We start from the raw sequence: 13,160 nt of genomic DNA on the forward strand, positions 1-13,160 counted from the left end.
TATGTTAGTAAGATCAAAAAAAGTGATTAGACATACTGTTATGTTAAAACTGTATTTTGAAATTGCCCATGTCATCAATTCTCATGCTTCAAGACAAACACATCTACCACCAAATTGTTTCCCTAATCCTACACAAACACGCATTATGGAAGCCTTATGCTTTTATCTGACTCGTAAAGAGGATAGCGGATAAAAGACTATTAATCGCAAAGGATTTGGCAAATCCTAGATTTGCACATGCTGTAAATACAGCCAAGTCACTAGAAGTTTAACAGAAATCACTGCAGAATCATACAACAAAATTTTATTAATTACTGCCAACATTTTCTTTTTTGTTTGCCAGATTTAAAATGAGACACCTATTTCAATCAATTCTCCCTGAATTAACTGCAATTTTTTATTATTTTTCTAAGTAACACAGTAGGCTAAAAGAATGTCAAGTAACAGCAAGCCTGACGAGGTAAGAAGATAAACATAGCTGTATCTTCAAGTTCTGTGTAACTTAAAAGCATGGAGGACTGCCAACACGAAAAAGAAGGTCATCGCAGGCATCACTATGCAACTGGGAAAACAAATTTCAGTTGTTCGCGAGAGAATTGGGGGGTGGGGATGGACCTTAGATAGGACTCGGTTTTCTAGGGAAAAGCTTGTATATAACTTCTCTGAAAGCAAAGAGCTTTTTGATCTCTATTCTGAATCAGTTTCATTAATCAAGCAGCTACTGAATAAAATGGATCTTTGCTTTAAAAGCTCCACCATGCTTTTCATTGCATTTTCTAAGTGTTTTTAAAGGCAGAGTACTGGTATTTAAACCTAAAAAGGAAATGCTCAGAAGATTCATGCCATGGTGGGGAAGACATTATTTATGTGGGAATTTGTATTCCTAAAAAATTCCCAGCTCTCTTCTAGCTATATGTTATCTAGTTAGGAGACTGGTTAAGAACAAACAAAAAACCTCAAAAAACCCCCACCCTTCAGGGATAGTATATCTTTAACAAGAGATTCAAGTCAGCTTGGAACCACGCATTTCTTCCCTCCATAGCTGTAATCCAAAAGCAGTACATAAACCAAATCGTGAAATCTTACTTTTTCATGACTCAAGAAAAAGGCATGCATGTACATGGAAACACGTGCACACACACACACGCACTTCTTTCGATTTCAGTCATCAGGAGAAAGTTGTTTTGTAAAATAATTTCTTGTATTGGGCACTTAAGTAGAAAAAAAAGCATAAAAAGGCTTACTGTTTTTAAATACAGAATTTTAACCCCCCCTTAAAACACAAAGGATTGTTTGCCCTATTACTTCCCGTAATATCTTCCCAATATCTTACTACTTGCCGTATTTATCAAAGGGCCCAAATCCCAGAAGTTTCCATCATAAAAGATGAGGTTTAGTGGAGAAACTATACTACTATTCAATAGCTAATAATTCATTTGGATACGTGTGTTATTATCAAAGCGAAGCTAAGTTAGCTACACCAGCTGCTGCTGAAGAGGTTACTGGCACACGTCTACCTAACGCGCAGCACTTCTGAAGGGAGCGTGTCTACAGCTCCAGTTTTGGGCACCTATTAAACCAGAAATAACATGCAACAGCAAAAACCCTCTTACAAACACACATGTATGGTTTGAACACATTTAACTTCTGCCAGTTTTCCATGAATAATTGAAGCGATGCTGCTTTCTGACACGTGTTGCCTCCTTTTCTCCAATTGCATACATCCTAGGCAGTCAAAAGCTCTGCCCAAGACAGGATTAGCAGAGGGTTGTTCTACCTTTCTGAAGTTTTTCGAGGCTCTCTAAAGCATCCCAAAGCTGGCGTGTGCACAGGTATGGTTCCCTTCCCACCCTCAGTCTATTCAAGTGAGGTCAATACTAAACTGACAGGGCCTCCACTTAGGCTGAAATACTGCTGGCTATTCAAGCTACTTGGAGAAACTGGGGCAGAATTAACATAAGTTTTACTTAATGGAAACATTTTTCTAGAGGCAGGCAATCGGTGCAAAATTTAGCTCCACTCTAAAATACACTTGATTAAATGGAAGAAGCTAAGCTCAATTGCAACATTTTTCTCGTTAGTGGTGTCTCCTTTGCCATTTAGAGTTCCAAGCCTGTACGTTCTTACACACGATCACGCACACGGGTGCGGGAACAGCACGTTACAGTGCAGACTGGGCCATTTCTTTGACAGATAGCGCCCAAATATCACCTCGGCACCACGGCCTCAGCTATGTTTTAGACATGGCAGAGACAACAATTTTTTTTTTTTTTTTACGCATCCTGAGAGTAACAGAGTTGTATGGCATTAGTTGGCGAAGGCAATCATTCATTTTTGCTCACATCATGCCACATCTACAACAACTTCTGCATTTGTTTAGTTTTTTTAATTATTATTATTTTCAAAATCTTGGGTTCTAAAATGAAGCTTGTGTAGTGTATTTATCTCCTTTACCTAGCATTTGAGGTTATCGGTCACCACTGCAATCTTCCCTTGCCTCTTCCTGACATTTTTCCTACTTCAAGTCATATGAAGTAGAAAATCTTTAAAAAATCCCAAACTAGTTTTTAAAAAAGCTTAGCACAGAGTATCACGTCACGGTACACAAATTTACCGCATCTCATGAATATGTCTGACTGAATTCAGAGTTTATGCAGAAAAATAAACTGAAAAATCATGTTTATTAATCACTTCCAAATGAGACGTGTCACTCATTTGATAAGCACATCATGTTATCTTCATCTAACACAAGACAATAGCATTTAATACCAACACTACAGTCTTGAAAATCTTTACATTGTCATTTTCCAACAGGAATTTTCTTCTCCTGCTTGGAAGGACCTTCTTGCTTTGTAAAGATGTCTGCTGACACGTCCCTTTTTATGAGCTTCATCTTCCTCTTAGAAACCCCGAGCAGAGAATTCAAGTTTCTACCCCCACGCTCATCTTCCTGCAAATACTATTTCTGTTTAAACCGTGCACTAATCCAAGATCTCAGGTACACATTCACAAAATAATTTTCCACTATCCCTCAAAGTATTTTCCTCTTTACATGCAGCATGTATACTCGCATAACAACTGCATATTTCTGTTTGGCAACACATGAAACTCAACACACACCACCACCACCACCAAATTTCAAGGACAAAACTTCTAGGAAGGAGCCACATTTTCACCAACAACAGACAGCTTTTATCATATTCCTGGTTTTGGTAGCCTGAGGATTCTTTCTTCCTTTAATGAAATGCTCTTAGATGACCTCACCTGAATTTTTTTATTACCAAAAAGACCTGCTTTATCTACTGTAGCAAGATATACTCATCTTACTGGTCTTGGTGAGCGTGAACATCATGCCAGTCTAAGAGGGGGGAGTACAACAGACGACTGAAGCAGAGGAGGACTGTCCTGGGTCCTCAAACTCAGATCTGACATTTGGCTGTGTCCTCATTATCTATTATCCCACTAATACCTTCCTTCCCCAAGCCCAAGCACACCTGCGGAAGGCTTCTAAAAATTCTTCCGAGGGCAACTTAAGATCATGGATGTAGGGGGGGTTGTTTTTTTATTCATAAACAGGAACTACAATGACAAAAGCTACCTTCTTTCAGATATCTAGGTTTCTAATGACCTTAAAGGCACCAAAACCTTTTCGTATCCCATCGTGACTTTATCTGCAGGTTTCTAAGTTTACTGGATCAGACTTACTTCGGGGACTCTTGCAGCCCCTTCTCTTTGCAATTAATACTGTCTTAATATAATGTGAGCATTGAGAGTTATGGGATGATGAAAAAGACAACATGCAGGGAAGAAAAACCAGGAGAGTATCTTCTTACAGCTATGCAATATCCTAATGCTATTCCATCCTGCTGCACACACTCCCAATGTCATTACAAAGAAACCCTCTCCATGGAACTATGCAGGGGAAAATTTATTCCCCATGCTCATGTACCTCTCAAAATTATTTTATTTAGCTGACTTGAGCACTGCCCATTTTATCCTTTTTTTACAGCTTCCCCAAATTCTATTTGGCTTCCTTTTCACTGCTGTCTTTCAGTTACTATTATAATATTATTAATTATTCTCTTAAAAAAAAGATGTTGTTACAGCAACAAGCTACATCACTGAGCTCATAGGATCAGCCATGACAGAAAAAAGCCTCATCACTTTTTGAACTCTCATGAACAAGCATAGCAAAATCTGTATTAACACCCATGAAAGCAGCATTCCATGTATTATGGTAGCTGGTTAAAGATTTCCTTCCTTTTATCTGAACTGTAAGTCTTGTGGAATCTGGAAATCTCTGGATGAAATGGCTAGTTCTCTAATCAAAAATTAAAAACCCATACACACACCCGACCAAACATGTGCATACCTGCCATTTCAGCTTTGAAGAACTGAATGAGTGATTGGGTGAAAGAAAGAATCCATTTATCCATGATGTTATTGCTCTCCTTAACTGTGTTCTCATTGTAAAGGAATTCTCTTCCCTCATCCTATCATCAACATAAAAACACAAAACACATTTTCAAGTCATAAGGGTACATATTCAAACCTCTGTATCGAAACACCTGTCAGCCACTAATATTTTGTCACCTTCACTGTGTTACACTGGTTTCCGAAGACAGAACATTAAATTCCAGAAACATGTATGTAAGAGAAATAGCTAAGGAAAACCTGACTCCCACTGCTGCTGATTTCACCACACCATACCTTCAACTACAAAGGAGGCCAGTTATTTGGATTTGTTAAACCAGATAAAAGGTAGTACAGCACACGATGGCATGCAGTCGTTCTTTCCCTGTTTGCAGTATAAGTCATAGCTTCCAGACAGAGGGTAGGACTCTTGAATTTACATAACTCCATCTAGGAGGATCTGAAGCGTTTACAAGAAATGTACTACGAAGATGAATTCTGTCTGGGGAAAGGGCATATAAACAATATAATTATTTTTTAAGAGCATGTGACAATTTCAACAGATTAAAACATAGAAGAACGTAACAACCTGAAAAAAACAGGTGGGATTTTTAGGAACCCAACATGCACATAGTGCATTTTGTTGCTTCCCAGAATACCGATGTTTGCAACCATCTGAGAAATTTCACAACTGCTGATTCTGTAGGGCATTGCAAGCAAGACCACAAGTAAGCACACTTGTTGGTGCCTACTGTCTGACTCTTTTTCCATGTAAACGTTCTTATGACTCATTGAAAACAGGGGGGTTGGTTGGGGTTTTTTTTCAGATTTACAAACAGTATTTAATATCTGGTTGTAAGAGTCTTTGGACTTTCCCTTCCCTCATAGTCCAGATGAAAAAATCTGTTTGGATTATTCGACTCAGTAATTATGCATCCACTTACCTAGTATAAAGGAGAAGATTCTTAAGAAAGAAATGCATCTGCACATCCAGAAGTGCAGCAATCCCAGTGTGAGGTCAGCAAACGATTAGCCAACTACAGTTACTGTGGTAATTACAGTGGTAATTACAGTAAGCATAAAATTATTATTAGACTTCATCCATGACACTGGGATTGTAGTTTCTCTCTTGCAGGAGGCAGAATGCAATGAAAAAGTTCTTTAAGCCTGTGCATGAAATCTAATTTAAGCACTATCACCTCCAATAGCACATTCTTTTACCTAATATGGTGGATAGGAATGGTTTCACTATCTATTTCAAAAGAAAAATTACATCCACTGAATTACCAAAACTACCTGCTTAAGCATCTGGATTTTTCACTAGGGTCTTCCATCCCCAATTTGGCTGATCTTGCAAGATTTAATGGGATTGCAGCAAAAAGCTGCAAAACACACTTTAGATAATTCAAAGGTCAAACAGGAAAAACTGAAGTATATGTTTGGGGCAATGCGTAAGTTTGTCTGATGAATGCTGTCTCGGGATCTAAAGAAAAGATTTGTTAAATATTAGGATCTGAAGTTTCTTCCCAAAAGGGGTTGTTAAAAAGATATGACCATTTATTTAAGTCGGCTATTTATTGTACTATTTCTTGAAGTCAGCTGCCTTTATTGCTTCAAACAGCAGCTCTCCACAGTGATTAGGCTGCTACTGTAATTTCATGCGTAGTACAAGGTTTGAACTTTTTCACTTAGTTCCCACTCTCCCATAAAAGTCTGCACTAACAAGTGGTAACCTATCATTAATGTCAGCCGAAAGATTAAAATTCGTTTCAACAGAAACAATACCCTCAGTAAGTTTGCAGATGACACCAAGTTGGGCAGGAGTGTTGATCTGCTTGAGGGGAGGAAGGCTCTGCAGAGGGACCTGGACAGGCTGGATCCATGGGCTGGGGCCAATTGTACGGGGTTCAACAAGGCCAAGTGCAAGGTCCTGCACTTGGGCCACAGCAACCCCACACAACGCTACAGGCTTGGGGAAGAGTGGCTGGAAAGCTGCCCAGCAGAGAAGGACCTGGGGGTGTTGGTCAACAGCCGCCTGAATATGAGCCAGCAGTGTGCCCAGGTGGCCAAGAAAGCCAATGGCATCCTGGCTTGTATCAAAAATAGCGTGGCCAGCAGGACTAGGGCAGTGATTGTGCCCCTGTACTCGGCACTGGTGAGGCCGCACCTCGAATACTGTGTTCAGTTTTGGGCCCCCCACTACAAGAGAGACATTGAGGGGCTGGAGCAAGTCCAGAGAAGGGCAACGAAGCTGGGGAAGGGTCTGGAGCACAAGGCTGATGGGGAGCGGCTGAGGGAACTGCGGTTGTTTATCCTGGAGAAAAGGAGGCTGAGGGGAGACCTTATTGCTCTCTACAACTGCCTGAAAGGAGGTTGTAGAGAGGTGGGGGTCGGCCTCTTCTCCCAGGTAACAAGCGATAGGACAAGAGGAAATGGCCTCAAGTTGCACCAGGGGAGGTTTAGACTGGATATTAGGAAATTTTTCTTCACCGAGAGGGTTATCAAGCATTGGAACAGGCTGCCCAGGGAAGTGGTTGAGTCGCCATCCCTGGAGGTATTTAAAGGACGTTTGGATGAGGCGCTTAGGGACATGGTGTAGTGGTGGGCTTGGTAGCGTTAGGTTTACGGTTGGACTCTATGATCTTAAAGGTCTTTTGCAACCTATACGATTCTGTGATTCTGTGATTCTGTAATACAATATACACATAAAATTTTCAATTTAAATTAAAAATTACTGTAAGAAAGAAATTTTAATCTTGCTTTCATTCTGAAAGCATAGAAACTCATGTCACTCATCCAGCATTTTTAATAGACTTCAAATGTAATCTACAAGTCTAAAGCATTATTGCTTTTAGGATGATTTACCTTTCCTTCCATTCCATTTCTTTTTTTTTTTCCTAAGTTGTATTTAAATTTAAATTTTAAAAAAATTAACTGTCATGTTACAGAAGGCAATCTTCTTGCTATACCTAATATATTCAGTATTGAGTACTCCCAAGTTAAACAACTTTATGCAGATTCATAATTAAAGTTACAGTAAATGAGTTAGCTCAAGAAATTGTCACAGCAGCCGCCACTGAAAATAACTTTCTTTTCATTACTTATTTGCAGTTCTATTTGTGTTAAATCTGTATGCTATTAAGCAATGTTCTTGGTGCAGAGAACCTTGCAGTCCAGATGCCATCCTCCGACGGCATCCTTCCTGCCATGTAGCCATGCCTGACTACATGACGTGGGGTATCAGCAAAGAAAAAGCAGCAGCAGAACTCAAGGCAGTATTAGTGACACCTACTGCCTCCAAGCTACTACACAAACACTGATCAGACAAGTACTAGAAAACCAGCAAGGCTTAGTACGGACGTTTCAGAAGGACTCCCTCAAGCGCATGTGGTACCTGGCTTTTAACTGGTGTTCCCAGCAAGGGGACTAGCAGCAGATAATTGCTTAGTATGTATTAACCCCACAAAGTCAAAGGCCCTATCTTGTTCTCTAACTTGAAGGGTATGAATGCGATAGTGTCACATTTATCTAAAATAAAAGGCAATCAAGAGCACCCTAATCGGAGAAATTATAGCTGTTATGGCTTGACAGTCCCCTACCTTCCACTCCTCCTTTCTGTCTAATAATAAGCTTGGTCAAGAAGAGAAAGATGCAGGGTGATTATAGCTTTATAAAACAGGGTACAAACAGCAAATAACACAGAAATTAACAGCAAGTATATATAACCTGATCTAACTTTGAAGTCAGCCTTGCTTTGAACAAGGAGGTAAAGATCAGATGACCTCCAGAGTCAGAGTCCAGACCTCCCTTCCAATCTAAATTTCTCTACAATGCTAATTCACTCTAACAGTTGAAAAGGCACAAAGCCCCTTCCACTTTGCTTTTCCATGCTCAAGAGATCTGTACCTTGTGTTGCAGGATCTGAACATTCTGAACAAGAAAGCGATATGCATTGTACCAGGGCAGGAAGACATCCTTCAGTACATCCCTTACTCCTTCCTCCTTAAATCTCAGATTTTCTGCTCTTACCACGGGAGAATTGATCAGGTATAACCTGCAAAATAAGAACACAATACTTAAAAGCTTAAAACTGCATAGAAATGCACTTAAATGTACAGTAAACCCTAGAGAGCTGCATAGCAAGAGAAAGATACCCAAGGGAGCAGTTTCACACTAAGAACTCTAAGGAAGACAGTATTGTAAGCATGTAACATATCGAACATACGACAATTTACTACCTAGTGCTACAGGATTATTTTTAAGATACTGCATATGGAATTTGAATTGGAATTTAAATTTTCTTTTTCACTCTAGAAGTTAATTGAAGTGATAACACATGCTCAGATGCTATCACAGTATAAAACAAGCAGCGGATGCATGGAATTAGTGTTCATCTTTAGGATGGCACCTACTGTTTCGGTAATATTTTGAATTCCTTAATAATGACGCAGTACCTTTCTATTCAATCTAGTTAATTTCCTTAATTATAAAAAGCTTTGGGCCCATTGCAAACATAGGACTAAGGAGCAAGGCAAAAGAGACAAATCAAAGTAAGAGCAGATACTAACGTTTTCAAGAAAAACAGCCCCAAAAAGAGGACAAAGGATGTACCTCCTACCAATACAAATGTGCCTCAGCTCCAGAAACAGCTCTGAAAGAGCAAAGCAGAGGATTTGGGTGATGCTGACAACTTTTATCAGAAGCAGCCCCTCACAGAATCATGCCCACCTCAGCCAAGGGGGTTCACCTATACATGAAATCCACCCTGTCTAGGGAGATCCTCCTCGGTCAGTCTCTCTCAAGATAAGAGATCCTCATTTCAGAGAGACAGACATGTCCCCCAGCTTCCTTGCTGGCTGTGAGTTTGCAAAAAATCATCTTTATACTTTATCCCGTCTTCTTCCCTAAACAAATATTCTGTCTACAGAGACAAACGGGTATCTATTAAGTTAACTCAAAAAGAAACCAGGTCTTACTCAGGTATCAAAAAAAACTTGAATACAAACTTGATTTAGATATACTTCATTTAATTTTCCAAATATGAAGAACAAACCAAACAGTTTTTTATTTTAAAGATTGTGGCATTTCTCAATAGAAATTTATGAACTCATTTTCTCACATTTTAAAATCATTATTCTAAACTAATATATCTTTACAGGCACTTCCTTTAGGAGGCTTTAAAATCTTAATGGGGTTTGACACAGCACATTCAAGAATACCAGACCATAAATTCTTCAGGAGAGGGCTTCTTGCATAAAAATGAATACATAAAAATAGAGCTGCCAGAGTAAACAGACAGCAATGCAGCAGTGAGATGGGCACGCATCGGGTTGTCAAGCACTGGAACAGGCTGCCCAGGGAAGCGGTTGAGTCACCATCCCTGCAGGTATTTGAAAGACGTGTAGCCATGGCGCTTAGGGACATGGTTTAGTGGTGGACTTGCTAGTGTTAGCTTAACGGTTGGACTCGATGATCTTAAGGGTCTTTTCCAACCTAAATGATTCTATGATTCTACAATTTTCGGGGGGGGGGGGGGGGGGGGGGGGGGGGGGAGGAGTATTTTTAAACATGACATCTGAATTCAAATTATACATTTACAAAAGTTCAGAACAATTAAGCATGACAATTAACTAGAAAGTCCTTAAATGAAACTAGAATTTATAAGTATATATTTAAACCAAACCTCCCATCACAATTATTTATGTGCTTATTATTTATTTCAGAAGTCAAACATAACTTTGCTCCGAATACGAGAGCTGGTCTGGCCCTAGGGTACACCAGGATACTCGGGGCCTTTTACCAGTTTGGGACTTACCTAGAACAACGACCACTTCAAATTGCCTCCGCTGCTTTCCTCCTGAGGAGGCAGCAAGGCCAACTAATCAGAACTATAAAGGATCTGCTAAACTGCTCCTTTGCACCCAGCTCAGCAGCACTCGCTGCAGAATCTATCAGAAGTCTTCTTAAAATAGCTCTTAGCATGAGAAATTAAAGAAAATGTAGCTCCTAAGGCTACAGTTTTGTTTCTGGGTTTTTTTTAACATAGCAGCCCTACACTGCCTTACAATATGTAAGTGTTAAAAGAATACTAATTTCCTGAATTATTTCAATGCAAAGATACTTACATTATATGGAAAGAGAAATAAGGCACCCGCTAAAGGAAGAGTTCTATGAATTTAGTTACACCTAGTGATATTACCCATTAGGCAGAAAATAAAACCTTCCTCCCATCAAGCCAGTATTATCAAGTTTTCTAACAATGTATGAGAAACAATAAAGTAACCTCCTTTTCATCTCTCTGAAACAGTAGTCTGTGGCATTATGTTATTTCTTCTGCATTTTAAGAACAGATTGAGAGGAGAATGTAACACCACTTCTAACAGCAATACTTACCTCAGGATACATGAAAGCAAAGGACTTGTAAATACTATGACCAGCAAATTCTTTCTGACATACTTCAACTTTGACAGCTATCCAACCCAAGTCATAGGTCTTCGGAATATCGAAATATAACTGGTTTTGACAATTCTTACAGATTTCACACAGGATTCAAGTTTCAGGAAGTCTGAAGTTGGGTTGTTAAATTTACTGTGCTGTTATTTCTTCTGTTCGCCCTTTCCATTCAAATCCATATTCATTTAAACAACTTACATCTATATTTTCTGCTAATCTATTTATCAAGCTACTGCTGAGAATACTTCAAAGCTGTAGATAAAAAAAAAAAATGTGTGTGTGTGTGTGCAGTACATATATGTACTGCAAAAGCTAAAGTAACTCTACAGGGAAACAGTGCCAAGGAAAAAAAACTCAGTTGTAGCTTTTTCTATAAACAGAACACATCAAGCGCTTCAGTGAATAAGCAGAGACAACTGAATCACAGAGCTCCTTCCATAAATGAACCTAGCCTGCAATGCTTTTTACTCTCTACGTGGGTGTATGTATAAATAAATGTGACATTAAAGAATGAGTACACAGGCAGAAAAGTGAATTAGCTTTTTAGAAATCAAAAAAACATGAATAATGGAAGTGTAACTTCTGGTGTTTGAGATTTTTGTTTTATTTTATAAAAAAGGCAGATTATTTTCAACAGAAACATCACCAGCAATTTAAAAATCTCCAATATGAGTAACTCCAACCCTTTTCACTTCTATTGTTCCAGCTACCAATTCACTGATATTCTAATACACCTTGATTATTTGTAAAGAACAATCTTGATCAAATTTAAGAAATCCACCCAACTCTCCACTGTAAACATATATGAGAAGATAATTTACTAGGTCTTTTAAATGCTAAAGCTTGAAACAATAAGCAACTTCACATCTATTTTTTCAAATTATCTAGAACAAGCAACAACCACCTTTCTCAAATAAACAAAAAACCACGGTACACTAAGCTTTCATTCAGCCCAATCATTACCGTGTAGAGTTGTAACACACAATTCAGTGTGGGTGATAGTTTAAGGTTTTCTTAGATATAGCAAGAATTACAGGGCTCTTGAGAAATGCATAAGTAGTGTACTCCCGCCGTTATTAAAACGTCTTCATTGTACCTTTACCTCAAGGTACCACTTCATGCATGTAGTTAGCGCATCTAGCCAAAGTACCAGGTGACTGCATAATTACGTTTATACATTAGTATAATTTTAATGAGACACTTGAACTGTGTTTAATCTCTGTTTGACCAGGACACTTTATATATACACATTAGGCTGCTCCACTTCTGCTTTTCTGGTTTCACTGCTATTAGGTACATACTATATACTTACATCAACAAAAAAGAAACATTTTCTCTTTAGAAAATGTATAGTATAAGCAGCAAACAAACATATCTGTGCATTATACAGTAATCCTTCCCTAAAATAACAATTTAACAGTAAACTAACAGTATTGTTATCAAAGATTTTATCCAAATTTTCACTGGGTCAACTCAGACTCTTAGCTGCAATAGCAGACAGTGCTGGCCCCAGTGGAACCATTCTCTACAAACTGGACACACCTTTTCTGATAAAAGACCTCCAGTCAGCACGTCAGCTTTGGTTGTTACCAGCCTTGAGGGAGATAAGACAAGGGTATAGAAAGTCCAGGAACTGTAACTATTGCCAGTTCTTTTGAGTCATCCACTCTTTCAGCTATTTGGCTGCCATAGTGGTCTAGAAGTTTCTAAAATTAACTTTCTTCCTACTGCTAATTGTCAAAAACCCATAAGCAGCTCTCCTGGTACATGTCTGCTATGAACAGAAAGCTAACATATCAAATTGTACCTTAATTAAGGAAATCCTACCTTAGCGCATCAGCTCCATAACTATTTACAATACTCATTGGATCAGGATAATTCTTCTTCCTTTTGCTCATTTTTTGGCCATCACTAGAAAATACCAGAATGTAGGCATAAATTACAAGAATACTTGTAATACACGGATAAAGAAAAAAGGCCCTTCAAATCCAGCTTAACTTTTCTGTCCTGTTATGTTCTTGGTAGCATAGACATAATTATGTATTAGCAATTCATTTCAGTATGACTGTTGAACCCATAAAAGAGCAACTGGAAAAAAAACCAAAAAAACAACCCACACAAAACAAAACAAAAAAACCCCAACCCACTCAACCCAAGAGGCTCCCAAGTTATGAATCTAAGCAGGAAATCTGTCTTTCCTACCAAAGCTGAGGGAAGATGCACTTGTTTTGAATCAACCCCTCCAGCCCACTGGCAAAGCTTTATTTGAAAATAAAGGGAAACAAATACAATTA

General features: G+C 38.7%; 1 protein-coding gene across 1 annotated transcript in view; it reads right to left on the reverse strand.

The window, feature by feature from the left end:
• IARS1 (isoleucyl-tRNA synthetase 1) overlaps positions 1–13,160 on the reverse strand; it is a 112,789-nt gene that overhangs the window by 32,771 nt on the left and 66,858 nt on the right. Inside the window, exons 19-21 of the mRNA XM_075514391.1 lie at positions 12,694–12,777; positions 8,320–8,467; positions 4,373–4,493 (exon numbers count right to left, since the gene is read on the reverse strand). Of these exons, the coding sequence (XP_075370506.1) occupies positions 4,373–4,493; positions 8,320–8,467; positions 12,694–12,777 (353 nt within the window). The remainder of the gene's footprint in view (positions 1–4,372; positions 4,494–8,319; positions 8,468–12,693; positions 12,778–13,160) is intronic.

This window comes from Mycteria americana, chromosome 11 (assembly GCF_035582795.1).
Source record: "Mycteria americana isolate JAX WOST 10 ecotype Jacksonville Zoo and Gardens chromosome 11, USCA_MyAme_1.0, whole genome shotgun sequence".
Taxonomy (NCBI): Eukaryota; Metazoa; Chordata; class Aves; order Ciconiiformes; family Ciconiidae; genus Mycteria; species Mycteria americana.